Genomic DNA, 20,938 nt, shown 5'->3' on the forward strand with positions numbered 1-20,938 from the left:
GTCTCTCAGTCCCCACATCCCACTATCATAAGTTCATCAGTGCAGAGTGGGAACCATTGAGATCAGACTGTGTCTGTGCCTACATTCATCTCCTGTAATGCTCTCTATGGAGCTGCAGGAGAAATCCCCTCAGTCACATGATCTAATGCTCCCAAAACCAGATGTGCAGATCAATAATAGGAAGTCAGCGCCAATGCAGAACAACATTATTTCTCCATGTAATGAAGCTCTGAATGAAATATAGAGCAAGCTGAATGACATTGTTGCTGTCCAAAGATAAATCCTTCTGCTGTGAGGCATTTAGACAGTCAACCTCAACACGCCAGGTAAGAATAAACATGGATTGTTAACATTGTGACCTGCAGGTTGGAGTGTGTGTGTCTGAGCAGAAGGGGTTGGACAGGCAGCTGGGATGTGAGTTGTAGCCATGTGGGGTTAATCAGAGCTGCAGCAGTTGTCCATTGGGGGAACAACAGGACCTTATCAACAACACTGAGTTTAATCTGCCCTACATCTCTCTTTCTGGAGCTCTACTAGGAAACGCTGAACAACACCAGTACCAGGTAGAAAATTGAGTCCTATGTCATGTGTTTACAGCATACACTACAAGCTATGTGAGTGTCTCTGCCGAAGCCAGTGTCAGATAGGATCAGCCTGGACTGAAATCACACAGATCAGGGTAGAGGGTCCTATAAGGTTTCAAATTGGCAGCTTTGAGCATGATCATGAAGGACAGTGTGTGCATGGGTAAACATGGGTTTGTGGGTCACTGTTTTGTCATCACCTATTCTAATGTGTGAGGTAGTCTGATCCTTTACTGAGGATGATTACCCATCCGCTGACTGACATGATGCCAGAGAACTACAGCATGGATTATTCATTCTAACACTACGCACCTAAACCAAGGTCAGTCAGAGCTGAGATTATGTGTGCGGGTGGGTCTGTCGAGGCTCTGAGGCAAAGCAGTGATGCATGGCTGCGCAGCGGCAGTCCTCTCAATCAGGGCTGCCTGGGTAATGTTTACAATAAATGTGACAGCTGCATAGCTTGCTGTCTGGCTCCTTAAAGAGGAAGGCTGTGGCTACCAGCTTGTGATTCATCACTGTCCCAAAGGTGGAGAGGAGTGTATGAGGAGTGTTTGTGTGTGAGTGTGTGTGAGCCCAGGCAGCTGAGGGGAGTGCCGGTGGCTCGGCTCTGGGCTCTCTCTTTGTTGACAGCCAGTTGTGACATATCCCAAGGATCAGTGGCTCTGTCGACATGATGCCATTAGCTTCTTAAAATAGATAGAGAAGGACACTCAAAGAAAACAGAACCGCGGTCGTGAACCACGGCAGGTTCAGAGTGGGACCGACCCACATCGCAGCCAGCCCATCAGAGTCAGGCGACCAGCCTGTTAGCCAGTCTCTAGCCCAGAGAGCCTGTACAGAGACACTGTGATTCTAGCTGAGATTTCTGTCATCTGGACTCCCAGTGGAGACTGTACAGCACAGAGAGATGGCTGTGAACAGACCGGAAGGTAAGGCACACAGCAGATAACGAGTTAAGGTATACTACATACTGTTCTAGCAGCTAGAGCCTCGGAAACTATTGTGTTGCTGTTTGAGAGAATGTGATTAAGTTCATAACGTGTGATGGAAATGAGATGGCTATTACTCTGGGAGGAATACTGAGGGCTGTTTGGTGTCTCTGACTAAGAAAATTGTGTATAACTGATGCTGAGGCAGCAGTATAGAGAGAGAGAGAGAGAGAGAGAGAGAGAGAGACAGTGTGTGCGTGTAAGAGTGAGGCAGCACTCCAATTCATTGAGAGGAAGAAGCAGTGCTAAATTATTTATGAGAACCCATCTATTAATCAATGCTGCTTCACAGTAACCCTCTCAGCTTTCAGAGTTCACCTGTGGTCTTTGCTGTAATGTGCTGCTCTCTCTGTCGGTCTGCAGTGCAGTGGGCAGTGGACAGGCGCTAGTTTGATCCACAAAGCTGTTCTTGGAAATGGCTTAGGGTGAGCAGTGGGGTGTTTGTGGCACAGCATTTTGTCAGGAATGGCAACCCTCTTGGAAAGGCTTGCAGAATGGAGCATTGACATTACTCTGCCGCTGATGACACTAGAGCTTTTCTCTCAGGGGCACGAGGTCTGTATGGCCACAGTGTTGCCTGGGTGGATTGGGTTTCATATCATTGGGGGTATCAACAAACCCCTCGTGGTTCGGTCACTTGATCTGTGGGTGCAGACTTGTCCCTAAATGGGACAACTGTGTGGTTACTGGACCAGTGACTGACAATCAGACACTGGGCTATAAAGTTTACAGTACTACCGTTACTGTCACACAGGTGATTATGATTAGGACCATAAACCTTAAAGGAATAGAGCTGGTATGTGTCTGGAGACAAATCAAAATGGCAGTCATACTGTATTTCCAAAGTTGAAAATCACATTTTAGTAGACGCTCTTATCCAGAGCGACTTATAGTAGTGAATGCATCCATTTCATCAATTTTTTTTTGTACTGGCACCCCATGGGAATCGAACCCACAACCCTGGCATTGCACACACCATGCTGGCATTGCAAACACCATGCTCTACCAACTGAGCCACAGGGAAGGCCACATTGAGCCACTTAAGACAGCAGATTTTTTCAGTGTAATCTGCCAGCTCAAGATTTGTGTCCCTAGCCTCATCTTGATACATGACAAACAAACATGTCCATGAAACAGTATAAACAACATAGTTGCAGCCTGAATGTAAAACTGCAGATACTCTGGTCTTCAGAAAATGAAGAGAATGATGAAACAGCTGGGAATTAAAACTTAATTAAATCCCAGGGGTAATAAGATGATCTCTGACAGTACAATTCACTCAGCAGACAGTCTCTGCATTAGATAAACACTAACCTGATGTCATACACTAACCTGATGTCATTCTCTACCCTGTCCCTATGTTGTCCTCAGAAAGGACAGTACGGGCCTGGCGTTGACCCTAAATGTCATAAGTGAAAATAGCATATTGTCTCGGAGGCAATGTAACGTGATCAGTTGTCAGTATTTATGTCGGTCACAAGTGCTCAAGGATCTGCTTACCAGAGTAATTTCAGAAGGAGATTGCAGTACAAGTGCAGCAAAATATGTCAATCTGTCATGGTGGTTGTTTTGCCTCGCCTCGAGGTAACTCTGCTAAGCAAATAAATGAATATATTCTAATAGATCTAATATTAGCTAACACTTTGTGCTAATTGCTCTCTGTTTTTACTAGGTGAATATGCAAAGCAATGCTTATAGCAGAGGCATGTCATGACAGTGATGTGTCGTGATGAACAAAGAAGATATGAGTTCTGAGTGGATAGAAATGCTGGAAATGGCAGCGATTTTGGGGGACGAATTACCTCCACCTCCTACAATAACAAAACTCCAATCTAACGCTTCCAAAACTCCTAAGTGTATACGTACATACTGTATCTGTACAGTGTTTATACTAGCTGCTACACTACTGCTGGTGTTTTTACAGACATGCTGAGACGATTCCCTAAGATCACGCTGAGTGAGGTGGATGAGGAGACACGTCTGCTGGCTGAGAAGGTGTACGCATCAGCGCTGAAGGAGGAGGACACTAAGGATGCCCTGTCCATGTTCACCGTCCCTGAGGACTGTCCCATCGGCTTGCACCAGGCCAAGGAGAGGGAGCTGCTCAAAGAGCTGGCAGAGCAGCATTCAGAAGAGAGTGCCAAGAGGTGAGTCTGGCCCTCAATGGAATCGAATCATGGAATCGAACCTAGCTGATCAATTCAGTACTGGAGTGTCGGGAATTCATAAGAATGTTTGGTTTCCAGGAAGAAGAGTTTCAAGATGATCCGTTCACAGTCTGCGTCCTTGCAGGGCCTGCAGATCCCTGTGACTGCAGAGTGGGCCCGTTCTGTGGTGACCCCATTCCTCTCACCCTCCTCCACCTGCTCCTCACTTCCAGAGAACTGCCCCGAGTACCAGAGGGTCACCATCAGTGGAGACTACTGTGCTGGTGTAAGTTCTCCAAGCAGGTGGCATACAGTTCATACTCAACTCATACAGTATTTCACTGCATACTGGAAGAGTTGCAATGAAATTGGACAGTAATGATTGTGTTTGGCTTTTCGTGGATTGATGTGAATACTGACGTGCATATTGATGTGTATATTTATGTTTTTGGTTCGTCTGTAAAAGAGAACTTGGACTCAGCATGACTCCCTGTCAAAATAAAGTTAGATAAACAATTTAAATAATAAAAGTGGTACTTTGGTATGACTTTAAATTTCCAGGTGGTTAAGAATAATCTTGTGTGTTATCACGATCACTGCCTCAAAGTCCCTGTCATAAATAAGCCAAGGCGCAGCATGCCGGTAATTCCACATCCTTTATTTTGAAGTGAAACCGAAACAAAACAATGAACAGGATAAACAGAAAGAAACGTGACGTTCTGGGGCTGCTCAAAGGCAGCTGAACAAAAACAAGATCCCACAACTCAAGGAGGGAAAAAGGGCTGCCTAAGTATGGTTCCCAATCAGAGACAACGATAGACAGCTGCCTCTGATTGGAAACCATACCTGGCCAAAACATAGAAATAAAATACATAGAATGCCCACCCCATATCACACCCTGACCTAACTAAACAGAGAAAAACGGCTCTCTCAGGTCAGGGCGTGACATGTGTTGAGAGTCCACAGGGTGAAATGGAAAGCCATGCGATAAGACTAGTAATGACAGCTCTCTCCTCTCCCCAGATCACAGTAGAGGACTATGAACAGGCAGCAAAAACCCTGATGAAAGCCCTGTTCATTAGGGAGAAGTACTCCAGACTGGCCTACCATCGCTTTCCCCGGACCGTTGCCAAGTTTCTGCGGAGCGCTGAGAACCAGACGTGGAAGGAAGAGGACGGGGTTTTACCAGGTATACACTGAGTGTACAAAATATTAAGAACACCTTTCTAATATTGAGTTGCACCCCCCTTTTGCCCTCAGAACAGCCTCGATTTGTCAGGGCATGGGCTCCACAAGGTGTTGAAAGTGTTCCACAGGGATGCTGGGCAATGTTGACTCCAATGCTTCCCACAGTTGTGACAAGTTGGCTGGATGTCCCTTGGGTGGTGATGCACACAGGACACTGTTGAGGGTGAAAAACCCAGCAGTGTTGCAGTTCTTGACACAAACCAGTGCGCCTGGCACCTATGACCATACCCCGTTCAAAGTCACTTAAATCTTTTGTCTTGCTCTTTCACCCTCTGAATAGCACACATACTGTACACAATCAATGTCTCAATTGTCTCAAGGCTTAAAAATCCTTCTTTAACTTATCTCCTCCCCTTCATCTACACTGATTGAAGTGGATTTAACAAGTGACATCGGTAAGGGATCATAACTTTCACCTGGATTCACCTGGTCAGTCTATGTCATGGAAAGAGTAGGTGTTCATAATGTTTTGAACACTCAGTGTATACTCAAACAGTGCCCATAAATGAATTATATGTACATAATGTGTTCTTAACGTCCTGTACAAGTAGAGTCCATTGTATTAGAGTCTATGTCAGTCATACTGGTCTCCCCACAGATGTCTGCCCTTGCCCCAGGGAGGGGGAGGACCCTTACAACATTGAGAATATCCCAGACAACCTTAGCTATGAGCTGCAGACGAAAGATGGCATAGTGTATGTGTATGAGAACGCAGAGGCTCTAAGTCAGAACAGGCCCCGCAGCCTGCCCTACCCTGACCTGGAGACCTTCGCCATAGACCTCAGCCATGTGCTGGCCATGATCATTGATGGACCCACGTGAGTCACCACCACTTCCTGAACTCACCACTGTGTAATGGAGCTTTATTTTTGTCTCTGCATAACTAACATGCTTTACAGGAAGACCTATTGTCACAGACGCCTGAACTTCCTGGGCTCAAAGTTCTACCTGCATGAAATGCTCAATGAGATGGCTGAGCTGAAGGAACTTAAGGGTGTTCCACACAGAGACTTCTACAATGTCAGAAAGGCAAGTTCCCAGCACTTGAATGTGAAAGGTACATTTGTAATGTGAAGGGAAAGTCCACCATTTAGATCTGATGTGGCTACTTTCCCAGAGGCTTTGTGATAAAAAGCAACAATCAAACTGTGACGTCTCTCTTTCCCCAGGTGGACACACACATCCATGCAGCCGCCTGCATGTCCCAGAAGCACCTTCTGAACTTCATCCAGACCACCTACAAGACGGAGGCAGACCGTGTGGTGCTGGAGAAGGGCGGGCGGAAGCTGACCCTTAGAGAGGTGTTTGAACACCTCAACATGGACCCCTATGACCTCACTGTGGACTCCCTGGATGTACACGCTGTAAGACCCTCCCTCTCTCTATCTATTTCTCCTGCCATCATGCAATACCCTTACAAAGAAAAACAAATGAAAAAATCATGGGGAAAAACTTCGTTTTCAGACACATGGGTAGTTCCACATCTTATTTTCCATGTATAACACTATTACTCTACTAGGTGTTTAAAGCGGCAATCCTTAATTGAAACATGAACAAAGGGTTCTCCCCACCACCGTCTCAGTAAAATGCTACGGTTTGGGGCTGGAGAAAAGCAAACACTCTCAAATCCCTACACTACGCTACGGATGCAAGGACTGTCCATCCACGATACACTACATGACCAAAAGTATGTGAACATCTCATTCCAAAATCATGGGCAGTAATGTGGAGTTGGTCCTCCCTTTGCTGCTATAACAGCCTCCACTCTTCTGGGAAGGCTTTCCACTAGATGTTGGAACATTGAATCGTCTACAATGTCATTGTATGCTGTACCATTAAGCTTTCCCTTCACTGGAACTAAGGGGCCTAGCCTGAACCATGAAAAACAGCCCCAGACCATTATTCCTCCTTCACCAAACTTTACAGTTGGCACTATGCATTCGGTCAGGTAGTGTTCTCCTGGCATCTGCCAAACCCAGATTCGTCCGTCGGACTGTCAGATGGTGAAGCGTGATTCATCACTCCAGAGAACTCATTTCCACTGCTCCAGAGTCCAATGGCAACGAGCTATACACCACTCCAGCCGACGCTTTACATTGCGCATGATGATCTTAGGCTTGTGTGCGGCTGCTCGGCCATGCAAACCCATTTCATGAAGCTCCCGACGAACAGTTCTTGTGCTGACGTTGTTTTCTGAGGCAGTGCGTAGCTGAGGCAGCTACGCACTTCAGCACTCGGCGGTCATGAGGCAAATATTTTATATTCTTCAAAAATCAATTGGTATATATCATTAATTTATAAGTCCAAAAATGGATGTGGTCACTAAGGATTGCCCCTTTAATAACAGGCAGTGACTTTCATACAGCAGAACTACACTGAGTATACAAAACATTAAGAACACCTACTCTTTCCATGACAGACTGACCAGGTGAATCCAGGTGAAAGTTATGATCCCTTATTGATGTTACTTGTTAAATCCACTTCAATCAGTGTAGATGAAGGGGAGGAGATAAGTTAAAGAAGGATTTTTAAGCCTTCAGACAATTGAGACATTGATTGTGTACAGTATGTGTGCTATTCAGAGGGTGAAAGAGCAAGACAAAAGATTTAAGTGACTTTGAACGGGGTATGGTCGTAGGTGCCAGGCGCACTGGTTTGTGTCAAGAACTGCAATGCTGCTGGGTTTTTCACGCTCAACAGTGTCCCGTGTGTATCAAGAATGGTCAAACACCCAAAGGACATCCAGCCAACCGTGGGAAGCATTGGAGTCAACATTGGCCAACACCCCTGTGGAACACTTGTAGAGTTCATGCCCCGATGAATTGAGGCTGTTCTCAGGGCAAAAGGGGGTTGCAACTCAATATTAGGAAGGTGTTCTTAATGTTTTGTACACTCAGTGTATGTCGCCGCCATTTGAACATGAACCGTTAACATGCCCGAAAAGAGAAATAATTTTGTCCACTGTTCTGTGAATGTCCCGCATAATTTCTCCCTTGTAAAGAATTTAGGATTTTTAGATGCTGTCACCCTAATTCCATAGGTGGAAACATTGCTTCTGCAACATGTTAACAGAATAACATTATTTCAACCACACATGTGAATTGTATTTATTTGTAATTTTTATCATGTGGAAGTTTTCACATACAGTGCCTTCGGAAAATATTCAGACCCCTTTACGTTTTTCATATTTTGTTACGTTGCAGCTTTATTCTAAAATTGATTAAATAGTTTTTTTCCTCATCAATCTACACACAATACCCCATAATGACAAACCAAAAACATGTACTTATGTAAATGTGAAATATCACATTTACATAAGTATTTAGACCCTTTACTTAGTACTTTGTTGAAGCACCTTTGGCAGCAATTACAGTATTGAGTCTTCTTGGGTAGGACACTACAAGCTTGGCACACCTGTATTTGGGGAGTTTCTCCCATTCTTCTCTGCAGATCCTCTCAAGCTCTGTTGGGTTGGATGGGGAGGACAACAACCCTAAGCACACAGCCAAGACAATGCAGGAGTGGCTTCGGGGCAAGTCTCTCCAGAGATGTTCGATCGGGTTCAAGTCCAGGCTCTGGCTGGGCCACTCAAGGACATTCAGAGACTTGTCCCGAAGCCACTCCTGCATTGTCTTGGCTGTGTGCTTAGGGTCGTTGTCCTGTTGGAAGGTGAACCTTCGCCCCAGTCTGAGGTTGAGTGCTCTGGAGCAGGCTTTCATCAAGGATCTCTCTATACTTTGCTCCGTTCACCTTTCCCTCAATCCTGACTAGTCTACTAGTCCCTGCCGCTGAAAAACATTGCCACAGCATGATGCTGCCACCACCATGCATCACCGTAGGTATTGGTATTGGCCAGGTGATGAGCGGTGCCTGGTTTCCTCCAGACGGGATGCTTGGCCTTCAGGCCAAAGAGTTCAATCTTGGTTTCATCAGACCAGAGAATTTTGTATCTCATGGTCTGAGAGTCTTTAAGTGCCTTTTGGAAAACTCCAAGTGGGCTGAGTCTGGCCACTCTACCATAAAGGTTTGATTGGTGGAGTGCTGCAGAGATGGTTGTCCTTCTGGAAAGTTCTCCCATCTCCACAGAGGAACTCTAGAGCTCTGTCAGAGTGACCATCAGGTTCTTGGTCACCACCTTGACCAAGGCCTTTTGTCCCCCGATTGCTCAGTTTGGCCGGGCGGCCAGCTCTTGGAAGAGTCTTGGTGGTTCCAAACTTCCATGGAAGAATGATGGAGGCCACTGTGTTCTTGGGAACCTTCAATGCTGCAGAAATGTTTTGGTACCCTTCCCCAGATCCCGTGCCTCGACACAATCCTGTCTCGGAGCTCTACGGACAATTCCTTCGACCTCATGGCTTGGTTTTTGCTCTGACATGCACTGTCAACTGTGGGACCTTTATATAGACAGGTGTGTGCCTTTCAAAGTCATGTCCAATCAATTGAATTTCCCACAGGTAGACTCCAATGAAGTTGTAGAAATATCTCAAGGATGATCAATGGAAACAGGATGCACCTGAGCTCAACTTCGAGTCTTATAGCATAAGGTCTGAATACTTATGTAAATATATTTTTACAAAATAATATACATTTGCAAAAACATTTTTTTTTTTAAACAATTCTTTGCCATTATGGGGTATTCTGTGTAGATTGTTGAGTTTTTAACATTTTATTTAATCCATTTTAGAATTAGGCTGTAATGTAACAAAATAAGGGAAAAATCAAGGGGTCTGAATACTTTCCGAAGACACTGTATGAAACTGCAAATGTGATTTTCACATGATTGAATTTCACATGTGAACTTGCATTTCCACATGGGAAAGTGAGCTTTTCACATGTGAATGTTTTTCACATGTGGAACTGCATATTCGATTTTCACCTGGAAACTTCACAAGTGAAACCGCAATTACTCTCCTCACGTGTTATAAGGTGGTGTTGACTTGTGCTCTTAATTGAATACATGTGAAAATATGGTTTCACATGTGAAATTTCAGTTCAACATGTGAAAACAGAAAATGCTTGTTAGACATGTGTTTTTTTTTGTAAGAGTATATCATCCATACTGTACAGGAACAGCTGTTATGCCCTAAAACACATATTTATTGTGTAACCATAGCTGTTCAGTTATATCTATAGCTAGAGACACATTTCAGTTTTGGAGATCTGTGTGTGTGTGTCTCACCCCACAGGGCAGACAAACCTTTCACAGATTCGATAAGTTCAACTCCAAGTACAACCCAGTGGGGGCCAGTGAACTCCGAGAAATCTACCTGAAAACAGACAACCTCATAGATGGAGAGTACTTTGCACGCATTATCAAGGTATAGTTCATTCATACAGAAAACATCCTGATTCTCTGAAATTGATAACACATATTATGTTGCATAAGCTTTTGATATTTTGCAACAACAACATGTGCAGCAACACATTTGAGGATGTGTTACTCTGATGGATGGGAGGTGACAGAGACCCAGAATAATGGTGTTGTTTGGAGATGAGAGAACTTCACAATTATTTGATCTTTCTACCACGTCTTGCCCTTGACAGGAAGTGTCCCATGACCTAGAGGAGAGTAAGTACCAGCATGCTGAGCCTCGTCTGTCCATCTACGGACGCTCTGCAGACGAATGGGACAGCCTCTCCAAGTGGTTCATCCAGCACAAAGTGCACTCTACCAACATGCAGTGGATCATCCAAGTCCCCAGGATCTAGTAAGTGCTGCTGCCTGAGTGAGTGCTGAAGGCAAAGAGTTACATTTAACTTTCAACTGGAGAAGGTATGTAACATGGCTACTATAAAAGATAGTACTCTTTTTATGAGATGTTTGTCATGCTTAAAAATGTTTCACTTCTTTCAGTGATATCTTCAAGTCAAAAAAGTTGATCACTAACTTTGCCAAGATGTTGGAGAACATATTCCTTCCTCTGTTTGAGGCTACAGTCAATCCACAGAACCATAAAGAGCTACATGTATTTCTCAAATATGTGAGTATAATTCATTTTGATGTTCCTGCAAAATCTATCCTGATAGTGTCAACCATTCACTGTTCAACCTCTATTCTTCCTGTGCAGGTGACAGGCTTCGACAGTGTGGATGATGAGTCCAAGCACAGTGACCACATGTTCTCCTACAAGAGCCCCAAGCCTGAGCAGTGGATCGCAGATGAAAACCCTCCTTACAGCTACTACCTCTTCCACATGTACGCCAACATCATGGTGCTCAACAATCTGAGGAAGTACGTACCTGCTGATATCTGCCCCTCTCAGGCCTCTGGTAATGGACCCAAACCATTACATCTCATTCAAGAGAAACAGAGAGTTCCAACTGTCCTTCTGCTGATGTTGCTGAGGGGGAAATGTAGGTGTTACACCCATTGTTCAGTTGCTATTATTCATTGAATGTACAGTAAGGCACTTCAGAATGTCCTGAGGGCAACCAAGGGGAGCAGAACAGGTGTCTGATTACAGTCATGCTACATTACTGCACAGTGTAGTGCACCAAGGCATCTATAAATAAATTCCCTATGATAATACAAAGGAATAGAATTACAGACTTGAATTACTGGCACATATGGTCAAGGAGCTCCTCCAAGGTCACTGAAGAAGCTACTGTAGGCCTACATAATGCACTTTGTGTGTGTGTGTGTGTGTGTGCGTGCGTGCGTGCGTGCGAATATGACCACTGAATATTTCCCTGGGTCTCTTCCAGAGAGCGAGGCTTGAGCACCTTCCAGTTCCGTCCACACTGCGGGGAGGCTGGATCCATCACCCACCTGGTCTCTGCTTTCCTCACCGCTGACAACATCTCCCACGGCCTCAACCTCAAGAAGGTCCTTTACTACTAGACTGAATCCTGCATCAGCTGTCCTCAACACACTCCAGCCTACACACATTTATTTGCCATCAATGGACTAATATAATTGCTCAACTCTCCAGCATGTTTGAATGGAGCGCTCTCATGCTGATCTCCCGTGTGATACAGTAGGTGCTACTCACATGAATAGTGGATATCATGAGATGACCCTAAAGAAATGCAAAGCTATCTAATATTCTCACATGAAAGCACGCTGTCTAAATGCAAGCCATTGTACTGAAATACAGTAACAGTGTTAAGCTCTTCAGGGCTTCCTGTTTGCTTCATTTTCCATTTTCCTGCCACTGAAAATAACCGAGCCAGCCAGGGACAGGAGCTAGCTTTCAGCTTTTGACACATTTTAACATCCACCGTGTCTGCTGAACAGTAAGCAGAGACCCTGTACGCTGAGCAGGTGACAGCGAGGTGTGTGTGAGTCTGTGTGTATGTACTGAGTGTGTCTGTCTTTCTCTGCCACAGAGCCCTGTCCTACAGTACCTGTACTACCTGGCCCAGGTGCCCATTGCCATGTCTCCTCTGAGCAATAACAGCTTGTTCCTGGAATATTCCAAAAACCCTCTCAGGGAGTTCCTACACAAGGGGCTGTGCGTGTCTCTATCAACAGATGATCCTATGCAGTTCCACTATACCAAGGTAAACTGTTGGAGAAAATAGTAGCTCAAATCAGCTCCAGCTGAGTGTTCCATAGCTGTATTGTAGGACAGTACTTGATGACAGTGTGTCCTGTCTGTAGGAGGCACTGATGGAGGAGTATGCCATCGCGGCCCAGCTGTGGAAGCTCAGCACCTGTGATGTGTGTGAGATTGCCAGGAACAGTGTGCTGCAGAGTGGCCTGTCTCACCAGGTAGAGCTCTGGGCACTGATATACTTTTTGGTTCCAGGTAGAAACCCAAAAGTGTTCTACCAGGAACCAAAAAAGGTACTTCAAAGGGTTCTCCTATGGTGACAGCCAATGAACCCTTTTACGTTCTAGATAGCACCTTTTTTATAGCGTGTATAATAGCATGAATGCAAAATAACATTAAATATCCTTCCCCTGTCCCCCATCTCATGGAGTGGTTATACTTAAGGAGCTTACATGATATACAATCTCTGGTAATACTGTATAACTCATTTTGTGCAGGAGAAGAAGCACTTTATTGGGGCCAACTACTTGAAGGATGGACCTGAGGGGAACGACATTCGGCGGACCAATGTGGCTCAGATTCGCATGGCCTACCGCCACGAGACCCTGTGCAATGAGCTCAGCTTCCTAGTGGATGCAGTGAAGACTGAAGCGGCCATTGGCACACAACCAGAGTGACCACAACAACATGGGACTTAGCTCAATCCATGCATGTAAGCTCTCAACCATCATAACGATATCTCTTGCATTCATGGGAGAAAAAACCCAATGGTTTGAATGGATAAGTGTGTCTCTTGTTTCTCTGGCTGCATGTGTGCTACTGTGAAAGCAGATAACAAGGGGTGCCATTGCAGTTAAAGAGATTCTCTAGTACTTTTGTATACTTTTTGCCAGTAGTTCTGAAAGTAGTTCTCAAGAGCCAAAAGGGGTCCCCGAAAATGGTGTACTATGTCACATACTGTATGTGCAGATATATGCACCATTCCATTGCTCTCTCTCTCGCTCTGCTGTGGGTGCATCATGTGCATGTTGCTAGCTGTCATATGTCGAGGGGCTGAAGCTCATTGGTTGAATTCAAATCCTAAGGGGCTGGCCCACATGGAGGAATATGTAGGCCAAGCACAGCTTCCAGAAAAGTAGTTGCTTTCAAACTAGGCATTTCATGTATAACTGAGGTAAGGTAGATTATGCATGTATGAACTACACATTAACACATCCAAAGCGGGAGGTTTAATAAATACTTATTAGTCGCCAAAGTTCCGGAGCATGTCTTTAACAGTATAAAAATAGTTTGGAGAGTAAGAGCCTACTACATCTTAGTGTCTAAATTATGTAGGTCCACAATACAAGGGTTTCCTTCTGCAGTGCAGCAACATCCTCTGCACTAAGGCTGGCTCACTCTGCAGTGCACTTACTCACAGTTCAGTAATGTTACAAGATATTTGTGGTTTCAAGTGCAATGTCTGGGAGAAAAAACACTGGCCACTTCTATTTTCATGTCCAACACTCACTGTATCATGCCCTAGTGATTGGCGGTCCCAGCTGTTGACAGAACCTGACAGTGTTTATCTCTGGAGCTGGAACACTGCTTTAGCTGTGATGAATGAAGTCTGGTACATTTCCACTGTCCCTTTCCATGTGTGCTTGTTTTTACAGGATGTCATGCAGTAGTTTCCAAGGAAGACACTGAAGTCAGTTGTGGGACACTGTCGGTACAATACATTGTACTTGTATGCACTGTATGATATTTGCTTGAAATATTTGTGTGAATGTTTTGTTTCAATTTGAATGAAAACAGGCATTTATATTGGTCAGAGTATGCTATATTTAATTTGAATGTACTGTATCTATAATGTACTGTATCTATAAAGCAACATTGAGTCAATTGAATTGTGAGAGTTTGGACAAGAGAGAAAAATGAGAAGTTGCACTGAGATACAAGATGTCCAAAGATGTTATACTGCTCTATCTCGCCTCTTGCTCGTTAATGGTTGACAGAATGCTGTAGAATAGCCTGTTTTTAATTATGTTACTTTTGTTATCAATAAAGATATTTAAACATGGATTATTCCGTTTTTTTTTGTCATGCAGCAATTAAAAAATGTGAGATGATGGAATACATTGTTTATTAGAACATTAACCCAAATCTCATGGCATTAGTCTGCCACATTTCCAAAAAAGGCTAAGAAGTAACTGCAAGGCAGGTGATACAAAAAGTTTGAATTTATTGCATTAGTTTAAAAACATGATTTAAAATGCAGTAGTTAGCAGTGGCCCTGGCATACTGACTAACTTTTTCTGATGTTGTGAAATCAATTATATGTATAGCAGAAAATATGAAACCATTTTCAATTCAGCTACTATACCAGTCCTAGTCTCAACTCATCCACTTAGCAGCAATATTTGCCTTGATGACATTGCCATCTAGTGGTTAAAATATCGGACGCTCTCTAGAACAATCAATTTTGAACATGAACAACAAAAAACAAGGAGACATGAAAGTACTTTTTAAAGCAAAATTGGAAAGGCATCCCACGCTATAAATAAATGCATTTGAATAACATTAATGCACACTTTATACAAACTACTGAACAACATAACTTCCATAAGCAGGAACATTACTTTAAAAAAGGAACACAACTTTAAAAAAGCAGCCAGACCTTATCTTTGGTCTTACATAATCTAAAGCATCAAGGTTCTGTCTCTGATGCTGAATCTGCGTTGGTCTCATCACTGATGTTCACACTGATGTCATTGGCTGTCTCTTTGCACACATCCTCCTCAGGCTCAGCCTTAGCTTCACCCTCAGTCTGGGCTTCCTTTGTGTCCTTCATACAGGTGTGTGCTGCACAATCCTCTGTCTCAATGTACTCTTTCTGCTGCTCCCCATCCCAGCAGGGGAGAATAGTCTTGAGCCCATTGTTCCTTTTTAAAGAGGAAAAATAAAATGTAACTTGCAGACTGAACATTAGTTAACACAGCATCAACTTACATCCCTAAAGTCACTCTGCCTCTGCTACAAAATGCATGACCATGTCAACAGGTATATGTTATAGTAATTGTGCTTAATGAATTACCTTGATCTAAATAATGGTATTCAATTCAAGGGATCTTACATATCGAGTTTTTTCCCTTTCGCAAAAAAAAGGTAGTAAAAACACTTACGTTCTAAAGTACAAGAGAATGGCCATTACGGTCAGAAGAAGAACAATGGTGGAGGTGATAAGTATTGCGCTGCTCACGGACTGGGGTAGTTCTACCTCTAACTCCTCTGGGCTATCAGAAAAACTACTGAGAGAGAGAAGAGAGGAGTGAGAATGAGAGGTGGGCCGGGCAGACTGTGTGGAAGGGACAAGATGAATGATGGCTGGAGAGAGGGAGTTAGAGGGGGATGAGGCCGCTCCTGAAGGAGAAGGATGTGCTCCCTCCTGTTGCTTCGGTGTGGTCAAAGCGGTATCAGCTGTGGTATCCTCCAATTGTATCACTGTGGTAAGTAAACGAGAGTAAGTTAGCAATCTATTCACATTCAATTAAATGAATAAATTGATATCCAGCATTAACATCACAGTAGCTGTTTGCCAAACATTTTAATTTCACTCAATTCCTAAAACTTGGTCACACCACCCCAGGGACAGTTCAGGAAGTTAATGTAGGATGTTTTTCACACACAAATGTTCCCTTTTCCTCTCACGTTCATACAATTGTTAGTCTCACAAAGGAAATGAAAGTATGTGATTTGACTTTCTGAAAAAATCCCAATTACCTCAGAGTTTAGGGTCAACAGAAAGGCACAGAGCAATTAGCCTATGTATTCATGAATCATTATACCATAACATTTCTATACTGGATTCATTGATCCAGTGACACGAGCCTACCAGACGAGCTAAACTACTTCTATGCTCGCGTCGAGGCAAATAAAACTGAAACACGCTTGAGAGCACCAGCTGTTCCGGAAGACTGTGTGATCACGTTCTCCGCAGCCGATGTGAGTAAGACCTTTGAAACAGGTCAACATTCACAAGGCCGCAGGGCCAGACGGATTACCAGGACGTGTACTGAGAGCATGTGCTGACCAACTGGAAAGTGTCTTCACTGACATTTTCAACCTCTCCCTGTCCGAGTCTGTAATACCAACATGTTTTAAGCAGACCACCACAGTGTCTGTGCCCAAGAACACTAAGGTTACCTGCCAAAATGACTACCGACCCGTAGCACTCACGTCTGTAGCCATGAAGTGCTTTTAAAGGCTGGTCATAGGTCACATCAACACCATCATCCCAGAAACCCTAGACCCACTCCAATTTGCATACCGCTCCAATAGAAATACAGATGATGCAATCTCTATTGCACTCCACACTGCCCTTTCCCACCTGGACAAAAGGAACACATTTGTGAGAAAACTGTTCATTGACTACAGCTCAGCATTCAACAGCATAGTGCCCTCGAAGCTCATCAATAAGCTAAGGACCCTGGGACTAAACATCTCCCTCTGCAACTGGATCCTGAACTTCCTGACAGGCCGCCCCCAGATGGTAAGGGTAGGTAACAACACATCCGCCATGCTGATCCTCAACACGAGGGCCCCTCAGGGGTGCATGCTCGGTCCCCTCCAGTACTCCCTGTTCACTCATGACTGCACGGCCAGGCATGACTCCAACACCATCATTAAATTTGCTGATGACACACCAGTGGTAGGCCTGATCACCGACAACAACGAGACAGCCTACAGGGAGGAGGTCAGAGACCTGGCCGTGTGGTGCCAGGACAACAACCTCTCCCTCAACGTGATCAAGACAAAGGAGATGATTGTGGACTACAGGAAAAGGAGGATCGAGCACACCCCCATTCTCATTGACGGGGCTGCAGTGGAGCAGGTTGAGAGCTTCAAGTTCCTTGGTGTCCACATCACCAACAAACTAACATGGTCCAAGCACACCAAGACAGCCGTGAAGAGGGCACGACAAAACCTATTCCCCCCCAGGAGACTGAAAAGATTTGGCATGGGTCCTCAGATCCTCAAAATGTTCTACAGCTGCACTATCAAGAGCATCCTGACAGGTTGCATCACTGCCTGATATGGCAACTGCTCGGCCTCCGACCACAAGGCGCTACAGAGGGTAGTGCATACGGCCCAGTACATCACTGTGGCCAAGTTTCCTGCCATCCAGGACCTCTATACCAGGCAGTGTCAGAGGAAGGCCCAAAAAATTGCCAAAGACTCCAGTCACCCTAGTCATAGACTGTTCTCTCTGCTACCGCACGGCAAGTGCCAAGTCTAGGTCCAAGAGGCTTCTAAACAGCTTCTACCCCAGGCCATAAGACTCCTGAACATCTAATCAAATGGCTACCCAGACTATTTGCATTGCCCCCCCTCCCCCTCTTTACACCACTTCTACTCTCTGTTGTCATCTATGCATAGTCACTTTAATAACTCTGTCTGCATGTTCTTATTACTTCAAATAACCGGTGCCCCCGCACATTGACTCTGTATCGGTTCCAACCTGTATATAGTCTCGCTATTGTTATTTTACTGCTGCTCTTTAATTACTTGTTACTTTTATCTCTTATTCTTATCCGTATTTTTTTTAAACTGCATTGTTGGTTAGGGGCTCGTAAGTAAGCATTTCACCTTTTATATTTGGCGCATGTGACTAATACAATTTGATTTGATTTGATTTGCATTGAGATTAAGATTTTTTAAAATCCTTTACTGTACCTGAAGCATTGAAGCAGAACACATCAAAAAGTTTGGTGACAGAGGCTCTCCATTTGATGACACCGGTCTGATTTTTACCACAGATTTTACTGGCCACAATACGAGGGATCACTGCAAAATGTTCATCAATCCACCCAAACCTAGAGACAAAGCCGATTTAAAATGGATTCATTAATTCTCAGAGGTTATCTATTATGAAAAGGATCACTAGCATACAAAGCAGAATCTAATCTAAAAGCCATTTTACCTGCATGTTTCCAAGCCCAGTCTCTGAGCCTCCTCAACATGGGAATTGGAGGCCATGGTTACACCAAGAGACCAGCACACCTCCCTGGCCTCAGAGGCATTGAAGGCATAGGCGAACTGGTTGAGGTCATTTGTGTAGCTGACCAGAAACACCCCAGCTATTTGTCTCTCTGGGAAAGCTGGTGATAAGGGAATTGAAGATAAGTTTATGTGCATGTTTGCTGGTTTTAAAACATTATCAATATTTCACTGGTCTTGTTTGTAATTAGTCAAGTTTATCAATTTGAAAATCCAATAATACGTCACAATATTTAAAACTAATGATTTTTTTTAAATTTGAGATCATTTAGTGAAAGTATCATTTGCATGCCTTGTAATATTTAATATATATTTATATCAATGTTCATCAGTAATCATTAATGAAGATAACAAAATCACTTCAAAATGATGTTCAAAATAATTCTCCAAAAGCACAATGCATATTTGAGGACTGATTTTGATTAGTGAAAGAAGGCAACATCTTTGAGCTTTGAGGCACATGCAGTATAAAAATAATAAATAAAAAAAAGAATCATCTTACCATTGATTTTGCTAGGATCAACGTGTAGACCACAGAATGACAGTGTGAGCAGTAGTGAGAGGATCCAAACCTGCATCATGGTTACCAACGGTCAGAGACACAGGACTGGGAGCTACTGGGATGTGTACCACTGTGTGTTCCACTGAGTGTCTGTGAGCCAAATAAAGGGGTTAGTGAGAGGTGATTCTCTTCAGATCAGAAGGGTGGGTTCATGAAGTGTAAAAGGCTGTTGCATAAATGACCAGTCAGATGAGGTGGTGACAAGGCCACGGAACCACCGGGAGCAGGAAGCAGGAAGTACGTTGTACAGCCCATTCAGTATGAGCACTTTAGGATCCAACCAGGTCCAAGAATAAGATAAATGTAGCAAGACGTTAACATAACATGGTGCAGAAGCATCGGAAGTGTGGCATAAACTGCTGAAGTAGTGGTAATATTTTTTAAGAGGTAAATTAATTGAGAATAAGATGAACAGCTCTTACTCATAATACTGTGTAATAACACATTATGCTTGAAAAGACAGATGGAGGATTCCATCCAAACTGATCTTCAGGACTCCTTTACCAACTTCAGGAAAACATTTCTGAGATGATCATTTCTGATTTGACCTCAAGAATCGCTTCTGTTAAAACAACTAACATTAAAACATTGAACCTTAGTAAAATTTGTTTTAATAGATAGGCATGTCAGATTGGGAGTCTGCCTAAAAAAAACATATGGATACAGAATAAGCATAAATCAAACTAGCTAGTCCTTAAATTGTATTCTTTCGAGAGAGTACAGGAGGAGTGTTTGGCACAGATAGATGTTGGGAAAATTGTTTCTTTTTTATTGACTTTGGCACCTCACACAATGATTTCCTCCATCTGCCCATTGCTCAGTCATTAACAAGCCCGTGATCCCTGGCATCCTCTGATGTGACTCTGACACACAGCGAAATCCCACTTCCAGCAAAACACCTCACCCCAACCTAGTACAGCAGGAAATGACGCAGGCACAACGGAAAAATAAGCAAAAGTAGTTGTTTGCCGTATGAGAAGAGTCAGTGACATTTAAATGTCCCAAAAGAATGGACATCTAAAGAGGACATCTATATTTTCTTTTGTGACATTAATTTAATATTAAAATAGAGAGAATCATTCAAGCAGCCTTGACACACTGCAGCTACAGCTTAATGGAGCCAATTAGATTACATAAGTGGTTTCCTGAGAGATATGAAAGGTCCATAAGATCTTTCATTTTCATAAGTGTAGGGCGGAAGGGAACAAGCACTGTGTTGAAAAATACAATTACTGAATCACTCATTCCACCGAGGTTAACATGAGAATTCTGCCAATACACCTGTTTGCTTCATGTGTCACGCCCTGACCATAGAGAGCCATTGTTTCTCTATGGTGAATGGTCTTCCTCGGCGCCGATGCCCAGTCCAGACACGGCGTCCAGTCCCCCTCCATGGCAGGAGCCTTCCTCGGCATCGAGATCCAGGCACAGTGTTCAGCCTGGGTCCATGGCTGGATCCACGGGATGAATGGTTTCTTCGGCCCGCACCAGTGCCACCACCAAAGATGGTGGATCCGCGAGCTGAGAGGGTTCTTCGTCCCCCACCAGAGCCACCCCCGATGCTGGCGGATCCGCGGGATGAGCGGGTACTTCGTCCCGCACCAGAGCCACCACCGACACTAATCACCCCCCTACCCTCCCTATTTGGTTTCAGGTTTTGCGGCCGGAGTCCGCACCTTTGGGGGGGTACTGTCACGCCCTGGCCATAGAGAACCATTGTTTCTCTATGGTGAAGTAGGTCAGGACGTGACTGGGGGGTATTCTAATTTATTTTTTTCTATGTGGGGTTCTAGGTTACTTTCTATGTTGGTGATTTGCATGATTCCCAATTAGAGGCAGCTGGTAATCGTTGTCACTAATTGGGGATCAT

The 20,938-nt window shown here is 44.0% G+C and overlaps 2 protein-coding genes across 3 annotated transcripts; one reads left to right on the forward strand and one right to left on the reverse strand.

Moving 5' to 3' along the window:
- Window positions 1–1,132: 1,132 nt before the first annotated feature.
- Window positions 1,133–14,531, forward strand: LOC115203047 (AMP deaminase 3). 2 transcript variants are annotated; one of them, XM_029767349.1, is made up of 16 exons: window positions 1,133–1,516; window positions 3,501–3,723; window positions 3,823–4,009; window positions 4,747–4,912; window positions 5,570–5,789; window positions 5,871–6,000; window positions 6,141–6,335; window positions 10,158–10,289; window positions 10,516–10,679; window positions 10,826–10,952; window positions 11,040–11,203; window positions 11,677–11,797; window positions 12,301–12,474; window positions 12,575–12,685; window positions 12,965–13,179; window positions 14,123–14,531. In XM_029767349.1, exons 1-15 carry the CDS (start codon window positions 1,495–1,497, stop codon window positions 13,142–13,144), a joined length of 2,316 nt encoding a protein of 771 aa, XP_029623209.1. In that variant the 5' UTR covers window positions 1,133–1,494; the 3' UTR covers window positions 13,145–13,179; window positions 14,123–14,531. The 2 variants fall into 2 exon arrangements, with proteins under 2 accessions (XP_029623209.1, XP_029623208.1); XM_029767348.1 differs by having other exon boundaries at window positions 12,965–14,531.
- Window positions 14,532–14,575: 44 nt separating this feature from the next.
- Window positions 14,576–19,317, reverse strand: LOC115203048 (lymphatic vessel endothelial hyaluronic acid receptor 1-like). Its single transcript, XM_029767350.1, has 5 exons — window positions 19,009–19,317; window positions 18,430–18,607; window positions 18,183–18,322; window positions 15,632–15,950; window positions 14,576–15,391 (listed from the first exon to the last, which is right to left on the reverse strand). The coding sequence occupies exons 1-5, from the start codon at window positions 19,085–19,087 to the stop codon at window positions 15,157–15,159; spliced, it is 951 nt and encodes a 316-aa protein (XP_029623210.1). The 5' UTR covers window positions 19,088–19,317; the 3' UTR covers window positions 14,576–15,156.
- Window positions 19,318–20,938: the final 1,621 nt, after the last annotated feature.

Source organism: Salmo trutta, chromosome 12, assembly GCF_901001165.1.
Source record: "Salmo trutta chromosome 12, fSalTru1.1, whole genome shotgun sequence".
NCBI lineage: Eukaryota > Metazoa > Chordata > Actinopteri > Salmoniformes > Salmonidae > Salmo > Salmo trutta.